This window comes from Salvia hispanica, chromosome 6 (assembly GCF_023119035.1).
Source record: "Salvia hispanica cultivar TCC Black 2014 chromosome 6, UniMelb_Shisp_WGS_1.0, whole genome shotgun sequence".
NCBI classification, from domain to species: Eukaryota; Viridiplantae; Streptophyta; class Magnoliopsida; order Lamiales; family Lamiaceae; genus Salvia; species Salvia hispanica.
In genome coordinates, this window is record NC_062970.1 from 17,742,053 (window position 1) to 17,764,008 (window position 21,956).

Below are 21,956 nucleotides of genomic sequence, written 5' to 3' on the forward strand. Positions count from 1 at the left end.
TAATGGATCCCACAAGTCGCCAATTTAAGGTATTTATTTGGGATAATTACAATGTACATGTAGAGTGTTTCACCCATATTTTAATTGAGTATAAAATGTTTTAAGTTAATAAATATTATATAAAAAGTTTGATTAGTGTTATAAATTAGTATATTTCATCTAAAATCACTACCACTATTATTTTCTCTTATTTTTCTCCAAAATTATGCCCTAAAAAACATGATATTATTTTTCTAAATAATACCTTATGCATTATCATATAGGCATTTTATCAAGCAATGAATTCACATTTAACTTTCAGCTAATATTTATTGCTAATTTTAGAGTCGAAAGGATGAAAAAAAAAAATAACGATGTTAGTGATTTTTAGACGGAATGTATAAATTTGAAACACTAAAACTTTTTGTATAATATTTGTTAACTTAAATTATTATGTACTCAATTGAAACATTGATGAAACATTTTGTATGTAAAGTGTAATTATCCCGATTTATTTTGAACATTAAATTAAAAAAATGATGTTTAGTGATTGAGTAGAATTAAATAGAACAAGGGATGAAATTTTTATCAAAAACATAAATATCATAAGCAATTTGAGACGACATGGAATTAAATATACAAAGCAAGTAGCTCGAGACAAAATAGTAGTACTACGTATACTAGAGATCGTATCACTCACTTGGTGATTTTGTATATAAATACTATATGATCTATTATGAAATGGTGCACTAGTGTGTACAAATACACCTCAACTTATTTATTTGGCAATAATCCCAAATGGTAGGAATTTGCTATAAAATCAAGGTTCATTATTTTTTTCATTTGTAAATTTAGAGACTATAGCATACTTATATTTCGCTTCTATAATGCGGTGAGCATAATATAGGTAGTACCAAGAATCGAACTAAATAAATCCCAAATATTATGTACGAATAATTGAACTAAATCAAACCCGAACTACATATGAATTGCATGGCTCTCAAATTAATAGAATCCAAAAGCCCATATTTATTAGTAGTATTTTAGGATCATTAGTATAAGTTAAGATCAGAATTTTGATCCGCACCATAAGAAATCCTAACACAAGTTTTTGTATCATGCAAAAGCATTTGCAAATCACTCTTGAAATATTTACTCATCAATTGTAATATTCTTTTGTTCTTAATTGAGGTAATGACATGCATTCCACAGAATGAATTGATACACATTATAATGTTGAAACAACGAAATTTTTGAGTGATGAAATAAAATCATCCAAGAATGGGCAAACAAAGTAGTAATATTAATTTACATCAGAATTTGAGGAAGTTCTTCTCCTTGAAGCTTTCAACAGTATCCTTGAGGCTCACCTCCGCAGCCATGAAACTCACTCCCAGACTTTCTGCTTTCTTCCTTGATACCTCACCAATCGGATTATCATCCACCCTACATTTTCCATTTCACAACACAACTTTCTAATCTTTGCATAAAAAACATGAAATTTATAATTCATGCAATTTGTAACATTGGTATCCAACCTTAGTTATGAAAACAAGATTATAAATAATCAACAAGAAAGACGTCGTGAGGCGGTTAAAAAGAAATGACCTAATTATCGGAGCATCCACGATGGAAGGATAGAGTTTATGCAAGAGGTGTCCGAGCTGAATGCGAGTCAGTGATTCCGCAACAAGAAGATACCTCCCACTAGCTGAAGATTTCTCAAAACCCATAACATGTGCATAAGCCACATCTCTAACATCCACGCATTGATACAAAGGAAATCCAGGCTTTCCTGCTCCAAATCCAATCACATTGTTGAACTATAAATCTGATTGATTTCCCACACAAGAAGATTATGTACCTTTAATAACGTCCATAACAAATTGAGAAGTGAGATTGAGAGTTGGCTGAAGAAGAGGGCCAAACACAATCCCAGGATTCATTACTACCAAATCGATGTCATTTTCTCGTGCAAATTTCCATGCGGCTTGCTCTGCCAATGTCTTTGAAAGACAATACCATACCTATATTTTCAATAAATCATGTATGATTAACTAAGTCGATAAAGTCATTGTGCAGTTCTATATAATTATATATTGTGATGTATGGAACAACACATCTGCTGTGGCTTTGAGCATAGCAGGGGATCCACATCCAGAAATGAAACCTTATTCTCGTGGCAGAAAGATGGATCGGAATGCCAGGTTTCATCAACAACAACACCGGGGCCAATAGGTTTTCCGTTGTAGACGACTGCTCCGGTAGAGGATGTCAACACAACCCGTCTAACAGATTTTGCTCGGCGACATGATTTCAACACATTCAGAGTTCCATTCACCGCCGGATCAAATAGGTCAGCCTATAATCACCCAGGACATGATCATGTCAATCCAGTTTGAATTTGAGTAATTACCAAACAATGATAAGTGCGATTTGATTAACCTGTGGGTTTGAAGTGGCAACAATAACAGGAGATGCAGTATGAAAGACGCCGACGCATCCATCAATTACAGAATCAAATGATCCTTCCTCGACTAAATCGGCTTCCAATAACTCTAACCTCTCCTTGGCTCCTTCCAGGGCCTTCAGATGCTCAGTTCTCCTCGGATCACCTATCCAACAAAATAAAAATTCTTTTCTTATTTTCCAATGACACACTTTTTCTTTTGGTCATGAGGCCAAAGGTTTCGAGCCGAGCAGTCTTTAAATTTAAATTCATTTAATCACTAAGAGTCTAAGAGAGAGAGAGAGAACTGACTGAGGTCGCGAACAGTGGCTTTAACAGTGTAACCTCGGTGGAGCAGTAGTTTCACTATCCATGATGCAACATATCCAGATGCTCCTGTCACACACACCACTTCTTCTTCAACTCCACCTCTGCTCATCCTCTTTCTCTCTCTCTCTGCAGAGCTGTTAATTTGTCGTGAATTTATCAACACAAATTATTCCAAACGTTATTGATATTTCTGCCACGTTTGTATTGTTTTGACATATTTGGTTTTTGCGATGTTTTCTGTTGCCAATTTGCTTTCATTGAGTAGAGACGTATTGGATCTTTTTATCCGTCTTCTACCCAAATAACGATTAACATATCAGTGCACGTAAATATCACAAAATAGTAGTAGTAGTAGTAGTAGTAATATTTTAAAGTACAGAATTTTTTCTAACAAAAAAGTTTACCGTTTAATACAAATTAGCTGACACGGTTAAATTTAACTAAGCAGGCGCGGGACCACAATTATGTGACCGGCAGATTGAGAGAGGTTAGTGGTTATGATACAAACTGACATTTATAGAAACTTAAAACTACTCTCCCTCCATTTGTCAACAAATATCCCACTTTTACTGGCTAGAGTTTTAATAAATTATTTAACTTTGTAAAAAAAATAGTTAAAAATTTGTACTCTCATTTTTGAATAAAGTATGAGTGGATGGAAATAATGGAATATAGTGATACAAATCCATGGGTTCTATCCTAAAACTAAATGGAATAGGAGGATAGGTCTATGAGCCTTATATACTATGTGAACACCGACTTGGAATAGTTATATTTATATATTTTAGTGTCAATTGCCAACAAATAGGGTTGGTTCACTTGTTCAATTGAAATGAAATATTTATATGTCAACGTCAAAACTGATGTCCTCGTTCAACTTTCATCTCCGTTGTAACCGTTCATTTATTTCACAGTGACGATGAAATTTTGGGAATTTTCATTATGCAAGTCCTTTTAAAATTATGTAGTAGTACTATTTGTAGCTTTATATGCGATTTCTCATACTTTGTAATACTTAGGGTTGTCAATCGGGTTATGTCAGATTTAAGCCAAACATTACTCCAAACCAAATGTCCCTTGAATCCAACATTAGCTTGGAACTTGGTCCATTTCCAGTTTGAATCCGACACAAATCTGTCTAATAATCTAAATCTATCTGAAGACGAACGTGCAATGAAAGAAGTCTAACTGTTAGCCGCTCTTGTGCTTCAATGATAAACAACTCTCTCTATATATATTGATTTGGACCACTTGGAAATTAAGATGAAGAACATGTCCTAATTATATCTGAAACAATAAGAATTAATTACTACAACTTCACAAGGTAATCAAATTTCTGACACGGAAGCATTCAACAGAGTCCTTGAGACTCTCCTCAAGAGGCCTAAAACTGATGCCCAAACTTTCAGCTCTCTTTCTAGATACTTGGTATGGGGGCTTAGTCGGCCGATTCTCCGTTGTTGGGAGGTTGAGAGAAGGGAAAATGAGTTTCAAAATGTCGAATGCTTCAAACGAATAAGCCACCCTCCCGACCAGGCAGTACCTGCCGTTCGCAGAAGGATTCTCCATTGCTATAATATGTGCAAGAGCAACGTCCCGAACATCAACATACCGGTACACACCATTAGGCAGCAACTGTTTTCCTAAACATATATAATTACATAATGTTACACACATATATAGAGTAGAAGAGCTAGCTAGTTACATTACATGAAATGAATTTGGAAATTGGAATACCTTCTTTGATGAGATTGAGAAGACCAACACAGCTCAAGTTGAGAGATGGCTGGAGGGGAGGGCCAATGGTGAAGCCTGGGTGTAATGTAACCAAGTCGAGCCCATTCTCTCGCGCCATTTTCCACGTTGCTGTCTCGGCTAGAGTTTTAGACAGAGCATACCATTCCTGCAGGATTCATTTTAGTTTCGTCATCGATTAATTTCCTAACTGCTAAATATAATAAACAATACCTTCTTCTCCCGGCAGAAGATTGGATCCGAAAACCACGTCTCGTCTACTATAACATCCTCTCCTAGGTTTAACGAATCGTAGTTGAACATAACGGATGCAATCGAAGATGTGATTACAACTCTTTTGATGGTTGATGATTTAATGCAGGAATTGAGCACATTAACGGTGCCCTTGAGCGCAGGATCAATTAGCTCTGTCTGGAGATGCCAAAATGTGTAATCAATAATGAAAGGAGGAATTAGATTAGATTAGGGATGAGAACCTGTGGATCGGAAACGGAAAGGGCAACGGGTGATGCAGTGTGAAAGACTGTTTGGCAGGCATCAACAGCAGAATCGAAGGATCCTTCATCGAGTAAGTCGGCTTCGTATAAATGCAATCTCTCATTAGCACCTTCGAGTGATGTTAGATGCCCAACCTTGCTTGACTCACCTGCAATTTTATTGATTACACCACAATTCATATGCAATTATGAAGAAGATAACATAAATTGATTATAAAAAGGACTGACGGAGGTTCCTGACGGTGGCCTTAACAGTGTAGCGACGCTGGAGGAGAAGCTTAATCAACCAGGACGCTATGTAGCCGGATGCTCCTGTAACACATACTACCTTTTCCATTTCTGATTTCTTTCCCTTTCCCACACTCTCTCTCAAATAGAGAGCAGAAATGGGCGGCCTCTTTGTCTTCTTCCAATAGCGGAATATCATATGCAACCACGTTTCTCATGATTCGTCTATTACATGCGTCGCTAGTAGTATAACTCTATTTGGATTGCCGTCCACTTAAATTTTATACAGGACAATTTTCATTAATTTATTATGTTTGGTGTACTAGAGTGTCCATAGTGGGAGGGCCGCGGCCCTTGGCCCGGAGTTGGCCAAGGCACAGCCCCCCACTACCGAGCCGCAGGGTGGACGAGAGAGAGCCGAGCTCTCGGCCAGGCCGAGGCTCTTGGGCGCGCAGCCTGCCCAATCTGAATTTTTTTTTTTTATTTCAAAAATTGATTTATAAATATTACTTCCTCCCATTTTTTTATCATCTCCAATTCTAAACCCTAATTTCAATATCTATCATTTTCAATTCACTCATTTTTAAATTCTTGCCTTTTTTTTAATTATTATATAGGCATATAATTTTAATTCTAGTAATATTAAAATATAACAAAAAATGTATAAAAATAATTTTTATTGTAGAAATTTAACAAAAAACGGTGGCCCTCCGGGCCACGTGGTGACCAATTTTTAAGGCCAAGGGCCAAGTTTGTTAGGCATGCCCAAGAAATGGTGGCTTGGGCATGTCCAAGAGGACTACCACTGTGGACACTCTAAGGCCCATTTAAATTTTATACGAGGCAATTTTCATTAATTTATTATGTTTGGTGTACTATAACAAATAATCTTAGCTATCAAATATTTTATTTCTTTTTCATTGATGTCTTGACTCCAAGACACTACACTTAAAAATGTTCCACCACACTAGATTCATTTTCTAAATCTCATTAATATCCCCAACATAATCTAATGCTGACTGAAATGTCAATAAGTAGTATATTTTTCTTTTATTATTACTATCTTGTTCTTGAAAAGCAATATTCGTCTTGTGAGTGAAGTTGAATTTAAAAAAATAAACTAGTATTGGGGATTGGAAGAGAAACTATAATATCGTACTACTATTATTCATTTATTCTCGCAATTTTTTTTTCTTGGATTTAAAAAAAATGTACTTCCTTCGTCTCAAAGAAGATGGCACACTTAGGATATGACACGAGATTTTAGGAGATGTTGTTATGTGTGTTAAGTGGTGAGAGAAAGTATAATTTTATAATTGATGTGAGAGGAAATTTTTTCCAAAATAGAAAATGTGACATATTTCGTGAAACAAACTAAAAAGGAAAGTGTGACATCTACTATGGGATGGAGGGAGTAATATTCTCTTTGTATATGAGGTCAATTTACAAAATCTAATTTGAGATTGGTAACAGGAATATATAAATAAGAAAAACTATTCACGATTGGAAAAAAAAAATCGTTGGTATGGTATGGGTCTGGCTCCCGCCATGGCAATTGATTTGTTCAAGGTCCAAAAAAGTGGTCTTCCCTTGCCACAAAACACACACACCGAAAACGTAGAGTTTAACTCCGGTCTATAGCTTGGAAGGCAATTATCTTAACCGTTGGTTTTACAAACGCTTTGTTGTTCAATACTTCCTCCATCCTCCCATAATAACATTTTGTCATTTCCATCTATTCCATAATAAAAATTTCATTTTTATTAGAAATGGAAAGTAGATCTGACATTCCACCAATTTATTATCATTCATATTTTATTATAAACTTAATATATATAAGTGAGACTCATATTCCACTAACTTATTCAATCCGGGACTTCTATTGTGGGATGGAGGGAGTATCATTCACATTTGGATTGTCTTGCAGTGCTGAATATACAAAATTGATAACAATGAAACCATTAACATCAAGCGTTTGTAGTCCAACGGTTAGGATAATTGCCTTCCAAGCAATAGACCCGGGTTCGACTCCCGGCAAACGCATTTGTGTTTTTTTTCCTGTTTCTTTTCAAACTTATTCAAATGGGAAAAGGAGGGAAAAAGATTAAATAAACAATTCAAACTGAAATATGTACAATAAATGTAATTCCTTATTTTAGCTACTACATCTTCTTGGCTTGGGCAACGCAGCAGTATTAATCTGCCTCACTCTCTCCCTCGAAACGACCACAGCGACTCCCCGCTCAAGATCTCCACCTCTCTCTCGCACAACTCCTCCATGAGCTTCTCTATCTCCACCCTAACCATCATTTTGGGAGGGAGCATTGGATTTAACTAAACCATCAAGTCCTGTTAACTATATTCATCTCATCCAATAATACTACTTAATTTAATTAAATGTTAGTTTCCAAAGCTTAAGATCAAAGCTAATTTCGATATTGTAAACAGATAATATTAATTCGACATATAAAACTGTATATCTGAAGAGTGAGGACGAGCAATAAAAATCATTCAAAAGACAAACATGCCATCAAAAAAGTCTAACTGACAGCCACTCTTGTTATTTAAGTAGTAGCACTAACAAATAACTTGGAGCACTTGAAAAAAAAACACTAGACAAATTTAGCAATGAAATCAAAATGAAGAACACATCCAAACATGGCCTTATTTGCTTCACAAGGTAATCAAATTTCTGTCCCGGAAGCATTCAACAGAGTCCTTGAGAGTGTCCTCAAGAGGCCTAAAACTTATGCCCAAACTTTCAGCTCTCTCTCTAGATATTTGGTAAAGCAGCTTGGTCGGCCGATCCTCCGGTGCTCTGCAATTATTACTCGATCATAATCTCCTTCATATGCAATATAGTGAGTAGTAAAAATGCTTACATTGTGGGGAGGTTGAGAGTAGGGAAATTGGGTTTCAAAATGTCAAGTGTTTCAAACCAATAAGCCACCCTCCCAACCAGGCAGTATCTGCCGTTTGCAGATGGATTCACCATTGCTGCAATATGTGCAAGAGCAACATCTCGAACATCCACATATCGGTACACAACATTAGGCATCAACTTTTTTCCTTCATATAATTACATAATGTGAGCACTGATTTTAGTAACTAACAAGAGACGAATTCGGAATACCTTCTTTGATGAGAATGAGAAGAGCATAACAACTCAAGTTGAGAGATGGCTGCAGCGGAGGGCCAATGGTTAAGCCTGGGTGTAACGTAACCAAATCGAGCCCATTCTCTCGCGCCATTTTCCATGCAGCTGTCTCTGCTAGAGTTTTAGACAGAGAATACCAATCCTGCACGATCATTTCTGTCATTGATCTATTTCGTAAATGCTAAATATATTAAGTACTGCATATAACATACATTCCTCTCACGGCAGAAGATTGGATCTGAAAACCAAGTCTCATCTATAATAACATCCTCTCCTAGGTTTAGAGAATCGTAATTGACCATAACAGATGTAATCGAAGATGTGATGACTACTCTTTTGATGGTTGATGCTTTAATGCAGGAATTGAGGACATTGACGGTGCCGTTGAGCGCAGGATCAATGAGCTCTGTCTGGAGATGCAGGGGAAGGGGAAGAGAATGACACCAATTATGAGAGAGGATGAGGCGAATTAGGAATGAGAACCTGTGGATCGGAAACGGAAAGGGCAACGGGTGATGCAGTGTGGAACACTGTTTGGCAGCCATCAACTACAGAATCGAACGAACCTTCTTCGAGTAAGTCAGCTTCATAAAAATGCAATCTCTCATTAGCTCCTTCGAGTGATTTTAGATGCGCAACCTTGCTCGAATCACCTGCATTTTCAACAATTCAAATGCAATTATGGAGAATTGTGAGAAGATAAGATAAATTGAGAGAGAGAGAGAGAGAGAGAAGAGGACTGACGGGGGTTCCTGACGGTGGCCCTAACAGTGTAGCCACGCTGGAGGAGAAGCTTGACCAACCAGGATGCTATGTAACCGGATGCTCCTGTTACACACACTACCTTTTCCATTTCTGCTCTCCCTCTCCCTCTTAAAATGGATGGACAACCTCTTTGCAGAATAAATTTCCTATGCCACGTTTTACACAATTCGTCGTTTACATACACATTGTTGTACTCGGTACTCTATATGGATTCAGATCCACATAATTATTATCAATGGTTTATCGGACGATATACTTAAAATGCAGTTTCATTTTCTGAATCCTAATTATATCCATTAGTATCCCCAGCTAACCTAACGTTCACAGAGATATCAAAGACTTAAAATAAAGTATACCAACCAATAATATATACTCCTATTCACTTTAGAGTATTTACAATAGTTACAGCTCTCAGAAAAATACCTCCTACCACGTCATCACAGCTCTCGAAAAGCCTCTCACAACAGCCTTCTATTTAATTCATTTTAATTGTTGGTATTTATTAAATATTTAAATAATTTATGAAATTAATTGGATAAAAAAAGGAAGAATAATTTTAAAAAATAGCTTCCACTACAACTTTAAAAAAAAAAAAAAAAACCTTCTAAAAACTTCAACATGCCGCCCGGGTCACTAGCCGGAGTCCTCCCCATCATCCCTAGCAGCATCCCTAGCACCCTCCGCATCGTCGTCCATTGGCAACCTCATATTGCACTTCATCGTCTGAACGACGATAAATACCTCTTTATTGACTCTGTGGTCATTGTCTCGCTCAAACTCATGACGGTGTCGAACAAGTGCTTCAACACTTGCATCTTGATGCTTTGGGACATATCTGAATTGGCGGTGCCCGATTGGATTTCCGCGGACACGCTGGAAGCCCCTCTCAACGACCGCATCATCGTTTGCTAGCCCATCAGACGCCCGCGCCAGGGAACTGGGGGAGGAACTTATCGACAGGGGTGGATCCACTTAGAGGGAATAAGGGGCAACTGCCCCACCTCAATATAATTAGTTTACACTAATTTGTTAATGAATTTTTAAAAGTTTGTAATTTCCTTTATAAATGCCCCACCTCAAACTTCTAAAATTTTTTCATGTATTTATTTTTGCCCCTGCTAAATTGAATTCCTGTCTCCGCCCCTGCTTATCGACATCGTTGCTGAGATCGATGGAGCCGCCGCTACTGCTATAGGTGCCGGAGACACCAAGACTCATCCGCTTCAGGAAGCCCTTAGTTGCTAGGGAACTGCGTTCCGCACGGGGGAATATTGTGATTCGCCGATGTTGGGAGAATCGCTATCGTGATTCATATATCTAGAGAGAATGAGAGGTGTGAATAAAATTTGTACTCGGTAGAACGAGAGATGTGAATAAAATGAAGTGCAAATGAGTATATATGGAGTCGAAATAATAAATAAATTTTAAAAAAGAATAAAAAATAGAAGTCGGACGACGGTCGTTAGGCGCACGCACGCGCGCAATAGGCGCCGAGCGACCACCGAGCGCGGCTCAACAACGACCTTCATCTCGGCGCTTGCAATAGACGCCGTTGCTACCGCCGTCCCGCTCGGTGGTCCAACGAGCGCCTATTGTGAATGCTCTTAATCATATACTTCCTCCGTCCCACTCAAAATATCCATATTCTTGAGTGACACGGGATTTTAGGAGGAGTAAGTAGTGAGAAAAAATGTAGTTGAATATTTTAATGAGGAGCAATGAGAGAGATTTATTTCTAAATATAAAAAGTTGACATCTTAATTAGAACAAATTAAAAAGTAAATATGGAAGTCTGAAGTGGGACGAAGTGAGCGTATTCGTTTATTCTCACACTCTTTCTTATTGGAAAGCATATACTTTTTGTTAGTGAACTCAATTTTTAAAAAAACTATTGAGATTGAAAAAAGTAGTATTATAAAGAAGAGAAACTAAATTTGATCACCGTTGGTGGTGTGGGTCTGTGCTCCCGCCATGGCAAGTGATTTTGTTCAATGTCTAAAGAAGTAGTCTTCCCTAAAAAAGACACTCACACAAAAACATCTCACTGCTAAAAGTTTTTTGTGTTGCTCTCTTCACCTTCACTTTAAACATCTCATGAACCAAACACAATACATATTTAATATGGAGATATTGTTGGACATTAATTTATCATCATATATTCAAGAAGACATAATTGAATATAAGTAAAGCAAGATCTTCGAACATCATGTATTTCACGTAAAACCATAAACATAATAGGATCGAAATATACCTTGGCGATCCATAGCGGAAGCGATTGAGGAAGGAGGAGACGATTTCCTTGAACTCCTTTCGGCGTATGGCGCAACTCCAACTCCAAGGATTTGTTTCTCTCTCTTTCCCACGTTTATGTGTTCTCTGTAATGTGTGTGTTTTGATGGGATCACCACACTTGTATATATAGGCAGAGAGAGGACAACCCTAATTATAAAACATTAAAGCCCTTTCCATCAAAGTGGCTATTTAATATAATAATATGAGCATTTCTTTTCCATAAAATAGTCATCTAATTTATTGATTATCGTAAACTTGATCCTCAAGTTTTGCGTCAATCACTAACATTATTCCTTACAATATTTGATCAAAATATAGAGCTCTTCTTTGATAAGTCAAACGACATAATTAATGTCAATTGCCAATCAAAATCTATATAATATATTCATTTCCTTAATTATAATGGGAATGAATTAAAAGATCACAATACATGTAGAAATTATGATTCTCATATCGGTAATGACTATAGATTAGTTAATTGACCATCACATGATTAAGAAACGTCCCAATAATAATAATTAATTAGGGAAAAATGTGTCTTATACCAAGTTAATGTATTATATTCAAAATCCAATTTTATTTAGGATTCTATCACATGTCACATATGTGAGACACAAAACTTACAGATATATCTTGCAAACCGAATAATCTCTTAGTGTATTAATCTTCTAGAAGTTCAATCACGGGCAATTACAGTAATAAATTTTCTTTACTACTATTAAATATTTTATTTCTAGTTTATCAAAACATATCCTGGAGGGAGCGATGTGCATGGACCAGGTGAGTATAAATTAATGGCATTTAAAATACTGAGTTTGATTTTCTGAAGCATCATTAATATCCCCAACTAATCGAATGTGGATAGAGATATCAAAGACTTAAACAAACTATACCAACCAACAAGAAACATTCGCTTTTATCGCATATATATTCGTTTATTCTCACAATCTTTCTTCTTAGAAAGCAATATTTAATCAAAAACTATTTTATTAGAAAAGAAGTATTATAAAGAGGGAAACTAAATGTGATAGTTTGTTCAAGGTCCAATGAAGTGGTCTTCCCCTTCACAAAACACTCACATAAATAACATTCAATGCTAAAATTTAGTGTTGCTCTCTTCATCTTTACTTTGACCCAAAGTACAAGAAACTGCATTTGCTAGGAGTCGAACCCTGGTCTATTGCACTACAAATGCTTTGATGTTTCATACCATCCACACTGTTTGAATATAAGTATGAATATGCAGATATGCTGATTAATGTCCAAAACCAAATTAAGCAAACACAAAGCGTTTGTAGTCCAACGGTTAGGATAATTGCCTTCCAAGCAATAGACCCGGGTTCAACTCCCGGCAAACGCATTGTTTTAATATTGTTTTTTTGAAAACTCTTACGAATGGAAAAAGGGGAAAAAGATACACTAATATAAATGATAAAACAACTCCACCCCAACACAACACAGGCTGTACCAAATAAATACTTTCTGAAAATAAGCGAATATAGAAGATGCATATTTTTGAAAGGCACTATATAATATTGAACCATGATAAATTACAAGCTTGAATTTGTACTTAACAAATACTCCTAGCAACTACTAGTAGATGAAGATAGTTGATAGTTGAGATCATCATGTTGGCTTCCCTCCCTCAACTTGCCAATGCAGTAGTATTAATCTGCTTCACTCTCTCCCTCGAGACGACCACAGCGGCTCCCTGCTCAACCCATAGTGCAGCCTCAAGATCTCTGCATCTCTATCACACAACCGCCGACCCTGAAATCTCTATTGTATTTGGCCGTCGATCCCACGTGGCACGTACGACCCTCCGCCCAAAACATGACAGTCTGTTAAGGACTGAATTCCCTAACGGCGATCAGCGGCAGCTTGCCCGTCGATCAGTCAGCTCCGGCGCCCTAGCGGGGTCGTCGGACAAGGAAGATTCGGGCTGTGCGCGGGACTCCGTCGGGCAGCTCGTAATCTAGGGTTTTTAAAATAATCACAATTGTGTGTGGGCAAAATATTATTTCATTCATAATTGAGAAGTATGAACAAATGCCCTAGACTAAGGACCCTAGGGTTGATTCGACTTAATCCTATTAATCTCGGGAAAGAATCAACAAAGAAAATCCGAAACGGAGCTTATAATTACGCTCGACACTTATCGCAAAAATAAATTAAATACTAAAAAAACAATAACCAAAAATAGACTAATATCCAAAAATAAAATAAAATAAAATAACTACTCCTAAACGCCTATTTGGGAACGAAGTAGCCCAGCTTCTCCGGCGGACGCACGTTCCTCTTTGGCTTCGTCGTTGCGATGGAAGGTTGCTGCAGCTGCTGTCCGCGGCGACTCTGCCCCACTCCCGGCGAAGCCTCCACGGCTATTTGTGGCTCCGGCGCCAGCTGGGTCGGGTCCGTATCATCCCCTCCCCCCCGGATAACAAAATCCTTGTTCTCAAGGAGCACGTTCGGAAACCGCTTCTGAATCATCTCCAATGATTCCCACGTGGGAGAATCCGCATCGGACCAACACATGGTCCTTTGGTTGGTCTTCGTGCCACAATACTCTTCGCTCTAACACCCGCACCGGGTACACCACTAGTGTGTCTCCAAAAAACTCTGATGGTAACGCCACACCTGCGTTGGCGTCAGCACCGTCTATAAAAGCCCTTAAAAGACTCACACGGAACACATTGTGTATCCTACTCCCGTCGGGTAACCGCAGTCGGTACGCCACCTGTCTGATGCGCTCCAAAACCTCAAATGGCCCATAATAACGACGAGCTAACTTGGCAGACTGCAGCCTAGCTACCGAGTGTTGCCGGAAGGCCTGTAGCTTTAGTAAGACCTTGTCGCCCACTGCAAACTCCAAATGGCGACGATGCTTGTTCGCCCACTCACGCATACGCTGCTGTGCCCGTTCCAAATTGCGGCGTAGTTCCACCAGCAGCTCGTTCTGTTGTGTGATTAACTCGGCGACGGACGACAGAGTCGAAGCGGAAGGCTGGGCAAATATTAAATTCGGCGATTCGCGCCCAACCCGGCGTGCCTTGAAAGGAGACATGCCCAACCCGGCATGATGAAAACAATTTAGGGCCAGCTCCGCCCAAGGTAAGAAATTAGCCCATTTTGACAGGCGATCCGCGGTGAATGCCCGCAAATACTGTTCCAATCCTCGATTGCGTACCTCCATTTGTCCATCGGACTGCGGATGATATGCTGTTGAAAAATTAAGCTTTGTGCCGCTGAGACGCAACAAATCCTCCCAAACTTGATTAAAAAACACAAGGTCGCGATACGAAACTAGAGACTTAGGGAACCCATGGTGGCGGACCACTATGTTGATAAACAGATGAGCTACTTTCAAAGCATCGAACCGGCCCGGCAAGGGAGCGAAATGAGCATACTTTGATAAACGATCAACTACGACCATGATCGTTGTATACCACTTTGACTGCGGAAGGCCTGTGATGAAATCCATGGACACATCCACCCATACCTGAGTTGGGATTGACAACGGTTGCAGCAAGCCTGCCGGTTTCTGGGTCGAGTACTTGGTAGGTAGTTTGACAAACCACGCAAGCCTCAATAAATTTCTTCACGTCTTTCTTCATACTCGGCCAGTAAAAACCCGCTGACACCCGGTGCAACATTCTCTCGAACCCGGGATGGCCCGCAGATTGTGAACTGTGGTACTCCGTTAGGATAGGCATCTGTGCGGCCGATCGCGAGCCCACGAAAATTCTGCGGCCATAATACACCAGTCCATCCACTAACGTCAAGTGCGGGGCTGCCCTACCCTCGCGAATTTCCTTCGCAATTTTACGCATTTGAGGCGAAGATCGCGTCTCGTTGCGTAGTAACTCGAGCAGTTGAGGTATCGGATGGGCGACTACTGATAGGAGCGCAGTGTCACGGCTCGCGTCGGCCTCATCCTCCACCTCTGTTTCGGCCCCTCCGGCATCGGCATCGGGTGCACATCTTCACGGCGAGAGAGGGCATCCGCTGCGCGGTTCGTCGTACCCTTCTTGTACTCAATGACAAACTTGTAACCCATGAGTTTGCGAACGTACAATTGCTTATCCGGAGTCTGCACTACTTGCTGAAGTAACTCTTTCAAGCTCTTCTAATCGTTTCTAATAATGAATTCGCGCCCAAGTAAGTACTGGCGCCATTTCTGAACTACCTCCGCAATGGCGTATAATTCCTTGTGATAAGTAGAGGCCACTTTGCGCCGCGGGCCCAACTTCTTACTGAAGTATGCGATCGGGTGGTTATCCTGAAGTAAAACTACGCCGATGCCTATGTCAGACGCGTCGGTCTAGACGCAAAAAGGACGGTCAAAATCAGGGAGGCGGAGGACAGGAGCACTAGTCATAGCTTTCTTCAATTCGTCGAAACTTGACTCCGCCTCGGCTGACCACTCGAAAGCATCCTTCTTTAGCAAGTCCGTTAGTGGAGCTGCGATCAAGGCGTATTGTGTGACGAACCGACGGTAGTAGCCAGTCAGCCCCAAAAATCCCCGCAGCTGCTTCACATTTTTCGGTTTAGGCCATGCAGTCATAGCCTCGATCTTTGCCGTGTCCGCCTTGAGCAACCCGTCACCGATAAGATGGCCGAGGTACTCAACCGTAGAGCTACCAAAGGAGCATTTGGACAACTTAACGAATAAAACTGTGCTCCTGCAGAATTCCCAAAACCACGGCCAAGTGCTGGGCGTGCGTTTCTGGGAAGGGACTGTACACCAAAACGTCATCGAAGAACACAATGACAAACTTTCGCAGTAACGGCTGAAAGATTGAATTCATAGCCGTCTGAAAAGTTGACGGTGCGTTTGTCAAGCCGAATGGCATAACCAGGAACTCGAAATGGCCATCATGGGTACGGAAAGCTATCTTGAACACATCTTGTTCGTGCATCCGAATTTGGTGATATCCCGAACGCAGATCCAGCTTGGTAAAAACTTGAGCTTTGCCCAATTCATCGAAAAGCTCATCCGCCGTAGGAATTGGAAAGTCATCCGGTACTGTAGCATTGTTCAAGGCGCGATAGTCTATGCAAAAAATGGAACATGCGATCTTTTTTTCGAATAAGGAGGACCGGTGAGGAGAATGGGCTACTGCTCCGCTGAATAATCCCTTGCTCCAACATGTCTTTGACCTACCACTCGATCTCATTTTTATGAAAATATGGGTACTGATACGACCTGATGTTTATTGGTTTCGCGCCTGGCAATAGATGTACGCGATGGTCGTAGGCGTGTTCTGGCGGCATGCCCGTCGGTGGGTCGAATACCGGCCGAAACTGCTCCAAGACCGATCTCATTTCTTGCGGGAGAGTCGGGGGAAAATCCTCCTTTCTGGTGATAGAACCGATTCTGCCTCCGGTTCTAGCAGCGTAATCTCGTAGCATTCTAGCAAATGGTGGTCCAGGCTAAGGGCTGCCAACGAGTGTAGATTGATCCGTCGCGGTGGGGGTAGGAGGCCCTTCAATGTTATCGATTTATCTCCCTGAACGAATTCTAACTTCTTCCCGCGAAATCAGTGGTGACCTTTCCTAAGGACTCTAGCCAGTCCATTCCCAAAATGACGTCCGGGCCATGTACCGGCAGGATGTGCAAGTGTACCATGAATGTCGACCCCTGCACCTCAATCTTCGTTTGCTTTGACACATGTGTGCACAACAAGGCCTCTCCATTCCCCACATATACCCGGAATGGACGAATTTCAAATAGGGGTAAGTGCAGCTTTTCGGCGATGTTTGGATACATAAAATCACGGTCGCTACCTGTATCTATGAGAATGCTGACTTCATGATTCTGGATTACCCCTACAAACTTTAGAGGTCGGGATCTTCGCCCCCCGCCCATACTATGAATGTGGGAGACGTCCGCTACTATAGGTTCTTTGTGTTTATAGTTCTCTATCACTACTTCTTCGAACTCGAACTCCTCATCGGCATAGTAGAGTATACACTGCTTACACACATGTCCAATTACCCATTTCTCAGGGCAGTGCCAACATAGGCCAAGTCTGGACCGTTCTGACTTCTCCGCCTGTGAGACCCGAATCCTGGGTATCCGTTGCTGCTCCGGGCCGCGTGCTGGCTGATCCGCGGGTTGCTTTGACCCCAAAGCGGGTTGTGTGGGTGTGAAGCCTGGTTGTTTCCGGGGCTCGCGGCCCTGCCACGATCGCCCAACGGCGGACGAATTAGGGCCCGACTGCTGTCAGCGGTCAGCGTCCATATCTGCGAACTCCAGGGATAAGGCCATTGCCTCCGCCAAAGATTCCGGGCGATGCATCCGGAGACGTTCTTGCATGTTTGGTTTGAGGCCTGCTACGAACAGTGTGAATAATTCAGATTCTGGGACCCCCCGGACCCTGTTGAGGTATTTTTCAAAAGTGTCGTGGTACTCAAGTACCGTGCCTGTTTGGGTCAACTTGGCAATAAGACTGAAATAATTCTTGAAACTCTGTCTTCGAAACGGTGTCTTACGTCCTCCAGAAAATCCTGCCAAGTGACGAAGTTCGTATTCGCACAATAATTAAATACACATTCCGCCGCCGGTGAGTCAAATAACATCACGGCGTAATGGAGGCGTTGTGCCTCGGGCATCATGAGATGATCGAAGTAGTACTGCACCTTGGATACCCAATTCGAGGCATTCGAGCCGTCAAACCGCGACGGTTGCATCCTTACCTTCTCCGGTTTATCCGATCTCGCAGCATGTGGTTGGAACCGTTGGGGTGGGTCCCAACACGACGCCGGGTGGTCGAACGGCTGGTCGATCCCTCCAGTGTAAGTCCCCGGCTATCTGACCCCGGTGAATCCCAACGGGGTCCCACACAGCCCCTCTGGTCACGGCGGTCCCTCTCCTCCGACGGGTCGTCGTGTTGACCAAAACTAGGGTTTCTGTAACGGTTGCCCTTCTGAGCCAATATCCGATGACGGTATTTTTCGTATTCCAGTTCGTCACCGTCGTCAAAACCCAGCGGTAACTCCGGCTCGCGCGCAGGGCGTGGATCACGAAATTCGAGCTTACGATCGGTCTCGTCCTTCCATAGATCAATTTTATCGATTTTCTCCAATATTCGATCAAGTTTGGACTGCATGGGGTCGTCATGGTTGAGGTCGTCCGTCGGGCGACTGTCGAAATCGCCGTCGTCATACGATTGGCGCGGGAATCCCCCGTCGTCGCGGCGTCCGCCGGTTGGCACCCGACCACTGAACCGGTTCATGGGGAAAGCATCCTGTCTCGCCCTCCCCCCCAGTTTGATTTCCCGGTATGTTGATATTGAAACGTTTCATGAGTTCACGAAAGAAAGCACCAGATGTTAAGGAATGAATTCCCTAACGGCGATCGGCGGCAGCTTGCCCATCGATCAGTCAGCTCCGGCGCCCCAGCAGGGTCGTCGGACAAAGAAGATTCGGGCTGTGCGCGGGACTCCGTCGGGCAGCTCGTAATCTAGGGTTTTTAAAATAATCACAATTGTGTGTGGGCAAAATATTATTTCATTCATAATTGAGAAGTATGAACAAATGTCCTATTTATAGACTAAGGACCCTAGGGTTGATTCGACCTAATTCTATTAATCTCGGGAAAGAATCAACAAAGAAAACCCGAAACGGAGCTTATAATTACGCTCGACACTTATCGCAAAAATAAATAAAATACTAAAAAAACAAATAACCAAAAATAGACTAATATCCAAAAATAAAATAAAATAAAATAACTACTCCTAAACGCCTATTTGGGAACGAAGTCGCCCAGCTTCTCCGGCGGACGCACGTTCCTCTTTGGCTTCGTCGTCGCGATGGAAGGTTGCTGCAGCTGCTGTCCGCGGCGACTCTGCCCCACTCCCGGCGAAGCCTCCACGGCTATTTGTGGCTCCGGCGCCAGCTGGGTCGGGTCCGTATCACGGTCCCTCTTTGTGAAATGAAATAGATCATGAAAATGTAGTACATTTGATTGTTTTTTTTTGTAAAGGGTGTGGTAATGAATTTATTCATCTTTTCTCAATAAATGATCATATATGGTATCTGTGTTTGCAACCGTGAGAAAGTCTGAGAGAGATTGATGGCATGATCTCCTCTCTTCTCCATATCCATTAAATGCTCTCAATTTTAGATATGTTGTGATATCAATATGAGTAAGGGTCAAATGTGATCTTAAACATATGGCGTTTTCATGATTTTGAATTATTGCGTCCCACATATTTAAAATCGGGCCGAACTCGGTCCAAAATTGACGACGACGTGAAGCTATTTTCACTGGATTAGGGTTTAGATTAGAATATTTGATTTTTTTCTTTTTCTTTAACGGACAAATTCTCACTCAATCTCTGTGAAAAACTCACTGATTTATCTTTCGGAATGGGAAGCCCGTCGAAGATTGACATCTCAATCCAAATAAGCTAAATTACATCTCCTAGAAATTGAAGAATATGAGATTCCAAATTCTTGAGATTAACTAAAAATCAGAAGCTTTAGAAGTTAGATACAACTAGGTGGGGGAATGTGATCAAATGAAAACTCTAAATATTGTACAAACTCAAAACTATGATCTGGATCATTGAAAAATGTCAACAGATCAAAAAAAAAGCATCAACAGGAAAATGTCAACAGAATTTCAACGGTAGTCAATGATTGATGCTGTGTTGATATTAAAATCTTGAATTTTATATTGTGTTGATATTGTATTGAAACCATGTTGAGAAGTTTTAAATTTGTATTTTATCACTACCCTGAGTGGGTGGGTGTATGTATATACTCATATTCCCACATTAAAATCCTACATCTTTCTCATGTAACTCTCATTATTTCTCAAATTTCTTCAAGATCATCTCATTATTTTCAATTTCTTATACTTTTTCCCAAATTCTACTTTGTTAAATCATAGTAGTAACAAGCAATTCGATAAATGGTTAAGATCATATGACTTATCCAATTGATATGCCCTTTATTATAAATAATCCTATCATTTTTTCGAAAGCAGCGTGAGAGCCATCAGATTTATCCTCCGCCGTTCTCGGCACCGGATGAAAGCAGTGTGAAATTTCCCTCACGTTGTGCAGCCCAACCCTCCTATTGAGGGAGACGAAGTTGAGCAACCGACGGCGATCGTTTGACATCCCGGTAGTTTCGCGTAATCGCATTTGGAATCAGAGAAAAGGAATTGGTTTTCACGGGAATTGAGCTCTTGGAGGCGGAAATATAGCGGAGAAGCAGAGTTTTGGGGGCGGTTTGGAGCGAGAGGCTTGGAATTTGTGACATTGCTTGGCTCGCCGGAGATAACTTGGCGTTTTCCGGCAAGTTTTGGACGGCGCTGAGGAGGTGATAAGGTTATAAAAATTAAGGAAATAATCTAGGCGTAATAATTACAAAATCGGGTAAATTGCCGTTGACCGTTTATTTTTCATAGTGCGGTCCATTTTGGACTGAATCCGGCCCAATTTTAAATGTGTAGGATGTAATAATTCAAAACACAATAGGTATGACCAAAACTATAAAAACTCCATTTATTTAGGACCATATTTAACTCTTATTCAACTTTTATGAATTTGATTTGTATTTCTTCTATAATTTTACTTTGTGAATTATTGATTGGCTAGAAGCTATATAGCTAGGGGTGGATAGGTACGGTATACCTTATCGAAACCACCATACCGTATACCTTATTTATATTTTATAATTTTAAAAATAAATTAAATATAATTTATTCATAATTATATTTATATTTCACAACAGATTTTATAATTAAAAAATATATAAAATGTATTTTATATATAATTGTGTTTATATTTTTGTGGTATATACCTTAGTTTACGATATATACCGAATTTCGGTATGCAGCGGTATACCGCGGTATTTAAAAATTCATACCGTTACCTTATCGGAATCTTTCGGTAAGGTATCATACCGTACCGAAAGTCACGGTATACCAAAAATTCGGTATTTTCGGTACAATAAGGCCGGTAATTCGATATTTCGGTATTTTTCCCTGCCCTATATATAGCATTATGTGTTGTGTTTTTTTAGTATAATTTTGTTGTGAATCATTTACAAGTAACATTTGAATTAATGAGGTGTACACTGTCACTACATGTGGAGACCATATCATATCACAAATGATCAAACTATACATTCACCAATTTAACATAAAATCATCACTAATTATCTAATTTATGCACTCATCAACTTAAAGTATTAATTCAAACATAAAAAGTAATTACGAAAATCTTGTTTTTTTTATGATTTTACATCTTCAATGTCAAGTAGGGACAAAAGTTGGCCTTAGAGATCGGATGTGCCGAGTGGAAGGGTCACCGCTCAACAGATAAAAATTACTCTAGGGTTTATTGCTAACTCGCCTGACCCTATATTAAATATGTTCTAGATCTGTCATTGTGTAGGAGAAAAAAAAGTAGAAGAGTGAATAAAAGATAATGTAGGATAAGGTAATTGTGCTATAGGAGTTTTTTGCCAAAAAGAATAGTAACTCATT

At 40.2% G+C, this 21,956-nt stretch overlaps 3 protein-coding genes and 2 non-coding genes across 6 annotated transcripts; 2 read left to right on the forward strand and 3 right to left on the reverse strand.

The window, feature by feature from the left end:
- Positions 1 to 1,165: 1,165 nt before the first annotated feature.
- Positions 1,166 to 2,978, reverse strand: LOC125192739 (phenylacetaldehyde reductase-like). The gene is made up of 6 exons (XM_048090370.1): positions 2,741 to 2,978; positions 2,425 to 2,594; positions 2,150 to 2,341; positions 1,844 to 2,006; positions 1,588 to 1,774; positions 1,166 to 1,425 (listed from the first exon to the last, which is right to left on the reverse strand). The coding sequence occupies exons 1-6, from the start codon at positions 2,865 to 2,867 to the stop codon at positions 1,293 to 1,295; spliced, it is 972 nt and encodes a 323-aa protein (XP_047946327.1). The 5' UTR covers positions 2,868 to 2,978; the 3' UTR covers positions 1,166 to 1,292.
- A 987-nt stretch (positions 2,979 to 3,965) lies between these two features.
- LOC125192096 (phenylacetaldehyde reductase-like) lies at positions 3,966 to 5,403 on the reverse strand. The gene is made up of 5 exons (XM_048089549.1): positions 5,239 to 5,403; positions 4,990 to 5,159; positions 4,727 to 4,924; positions 4,496 to 4,661; positions 3,966 to 4,401 (listed from the first exon to the last, which is right to left on the reverse strand). The coding sequence occupies exons 1-5, from the start codon at positions 5,345 to 5,347 to the stop codon at positions 4,076 to 4,078; spliced, it is 969 nt and encodes a 322-aa protein (XP_047945506.1). The 5' UTR covers positions 5,348 to 5,403; the 3' UTR covers positions 3,966 to 4,075.
- A 1,806-nt stretch (positions 5,404 to 7,209) lies between these two features.
- On the forward strand, positions 7,210 to 7,281 carry TRNAG-UCC. The gene has a single exon. It is a non-coding gene; the product is annotated as a tRNA-Gly (tRNA).
- Positions 7,282 to 7,726: 445 nt separating this feature from the next.
- Positions 7,727 to 9,300, reverse strand: LOC125192097 (phenylacetaldehyde reductase-like). Of its 2 annotated transcripts, none has more exons than XM_048089553.1 (6): positions 9,140 to 9,300; positions 8,879 to 9,048; positions 8,608 to 8,805; positions 8,372 to 8,537; positions 8,121 to 8,259; positions 7,727 to 8,056 (listed from the first exon to the last, which is right to left on the reverse strand). In XM_048089553.1, the coding sequence occupies exons 1-6, from the start codon at positions 9,246 to 9,248 to the stop codon at positions 7,912 to 7,914; spliced, it is 927 nt and encodes a 308-aa protein (XP_047945510.1). In that variant the 5' UTR covers positions 9,249 to 9,300; the 3' UTR covers positions 7,727 to 7,911. The 2 variants fall into 2 exon arrangements, with proteins under 2 accessions (XP_047945510.1, XP_047945509.1); XM_048089552.1 differs by having other exon boundaries at positions 8,121 to 8,307; positions 9,140 to 9,297.
- Positions 9,301 to 12,740: 3,440 nt separating this feature from the next.
- On the forward strand, positions 12,741 to 12,812 carry TRNAG-UCC. Its single transcript has one exon. It is a non-coding gene; the product is annotated as a tRNA-Gly (tRNA).
- The last annotated feature ends 9,144 nt before the right edge of the window (positions 12,813 to 21,956 follow it).

Coding starts and splice junctions, on each gene's coding strand:
- LOC125192739 (XM_048090370.1), bottom strand. CDS start 2,867: ATGAGCAGAGGTGGAGTTGAAGAAGAAGTGGTGTGTGTGACAGGAGCA. Junction 2,007..2,149: donor CTTTCTGCCACGAGAATAAG/GTTTCATTTCTG, acceptor TTGAAAATATAG/GTATGGTATTGTCTTTCAAA. Junction 1,775..1,843: donor TGTTATGGACGTTATTAAAG/GTACATAATCTT, acceptor GATTTGGAGCAG/GAAAGCCTGGATTTCCTTTG.
- LOC125192096 (XM_048089549.1), bottom strand. CDS start 5,347: ATGGAAAAGGTAGTATGTGTTACAGGAGCATCCGGCTACATAGCGTCC. Junction 5,160..5,238: donor GGCCACCGTCAGGAACCTCC/GTCAGTCCTTTT, acceptor ATAAAATTGCAG/GTGAGTCAAGCAAGGTTGGG. Junction 4,925..4,989: donor TTTCCGTTTCCGATCCACAG/GTTCTCATCCCT, acceptor TGGCATCTCCAG/ACAGAGCTAATTGATCCTGC.
- LOC125192097 (XM_048089552.1), bottom strand. CDS start 9,248: ATGGAAAAGGTAGTGTGTGTAACAGGAGCATCCGGTTACATAGCATCC. Junction 9,049..9,139: donor GGCCACCGTCAGGAACCCCC/GTCAGTCCTCTT, acceptor TTGAAAATGCAG/GTGATTCGAGCAAGGTTGCG. Junction 8,057..8,120: donor ACTCTCAACCTCCCCACAAT/GTAAGCATTTTT, acceptor TAATAATTGCAG/AGCACCGGAGGATCGGCCGA.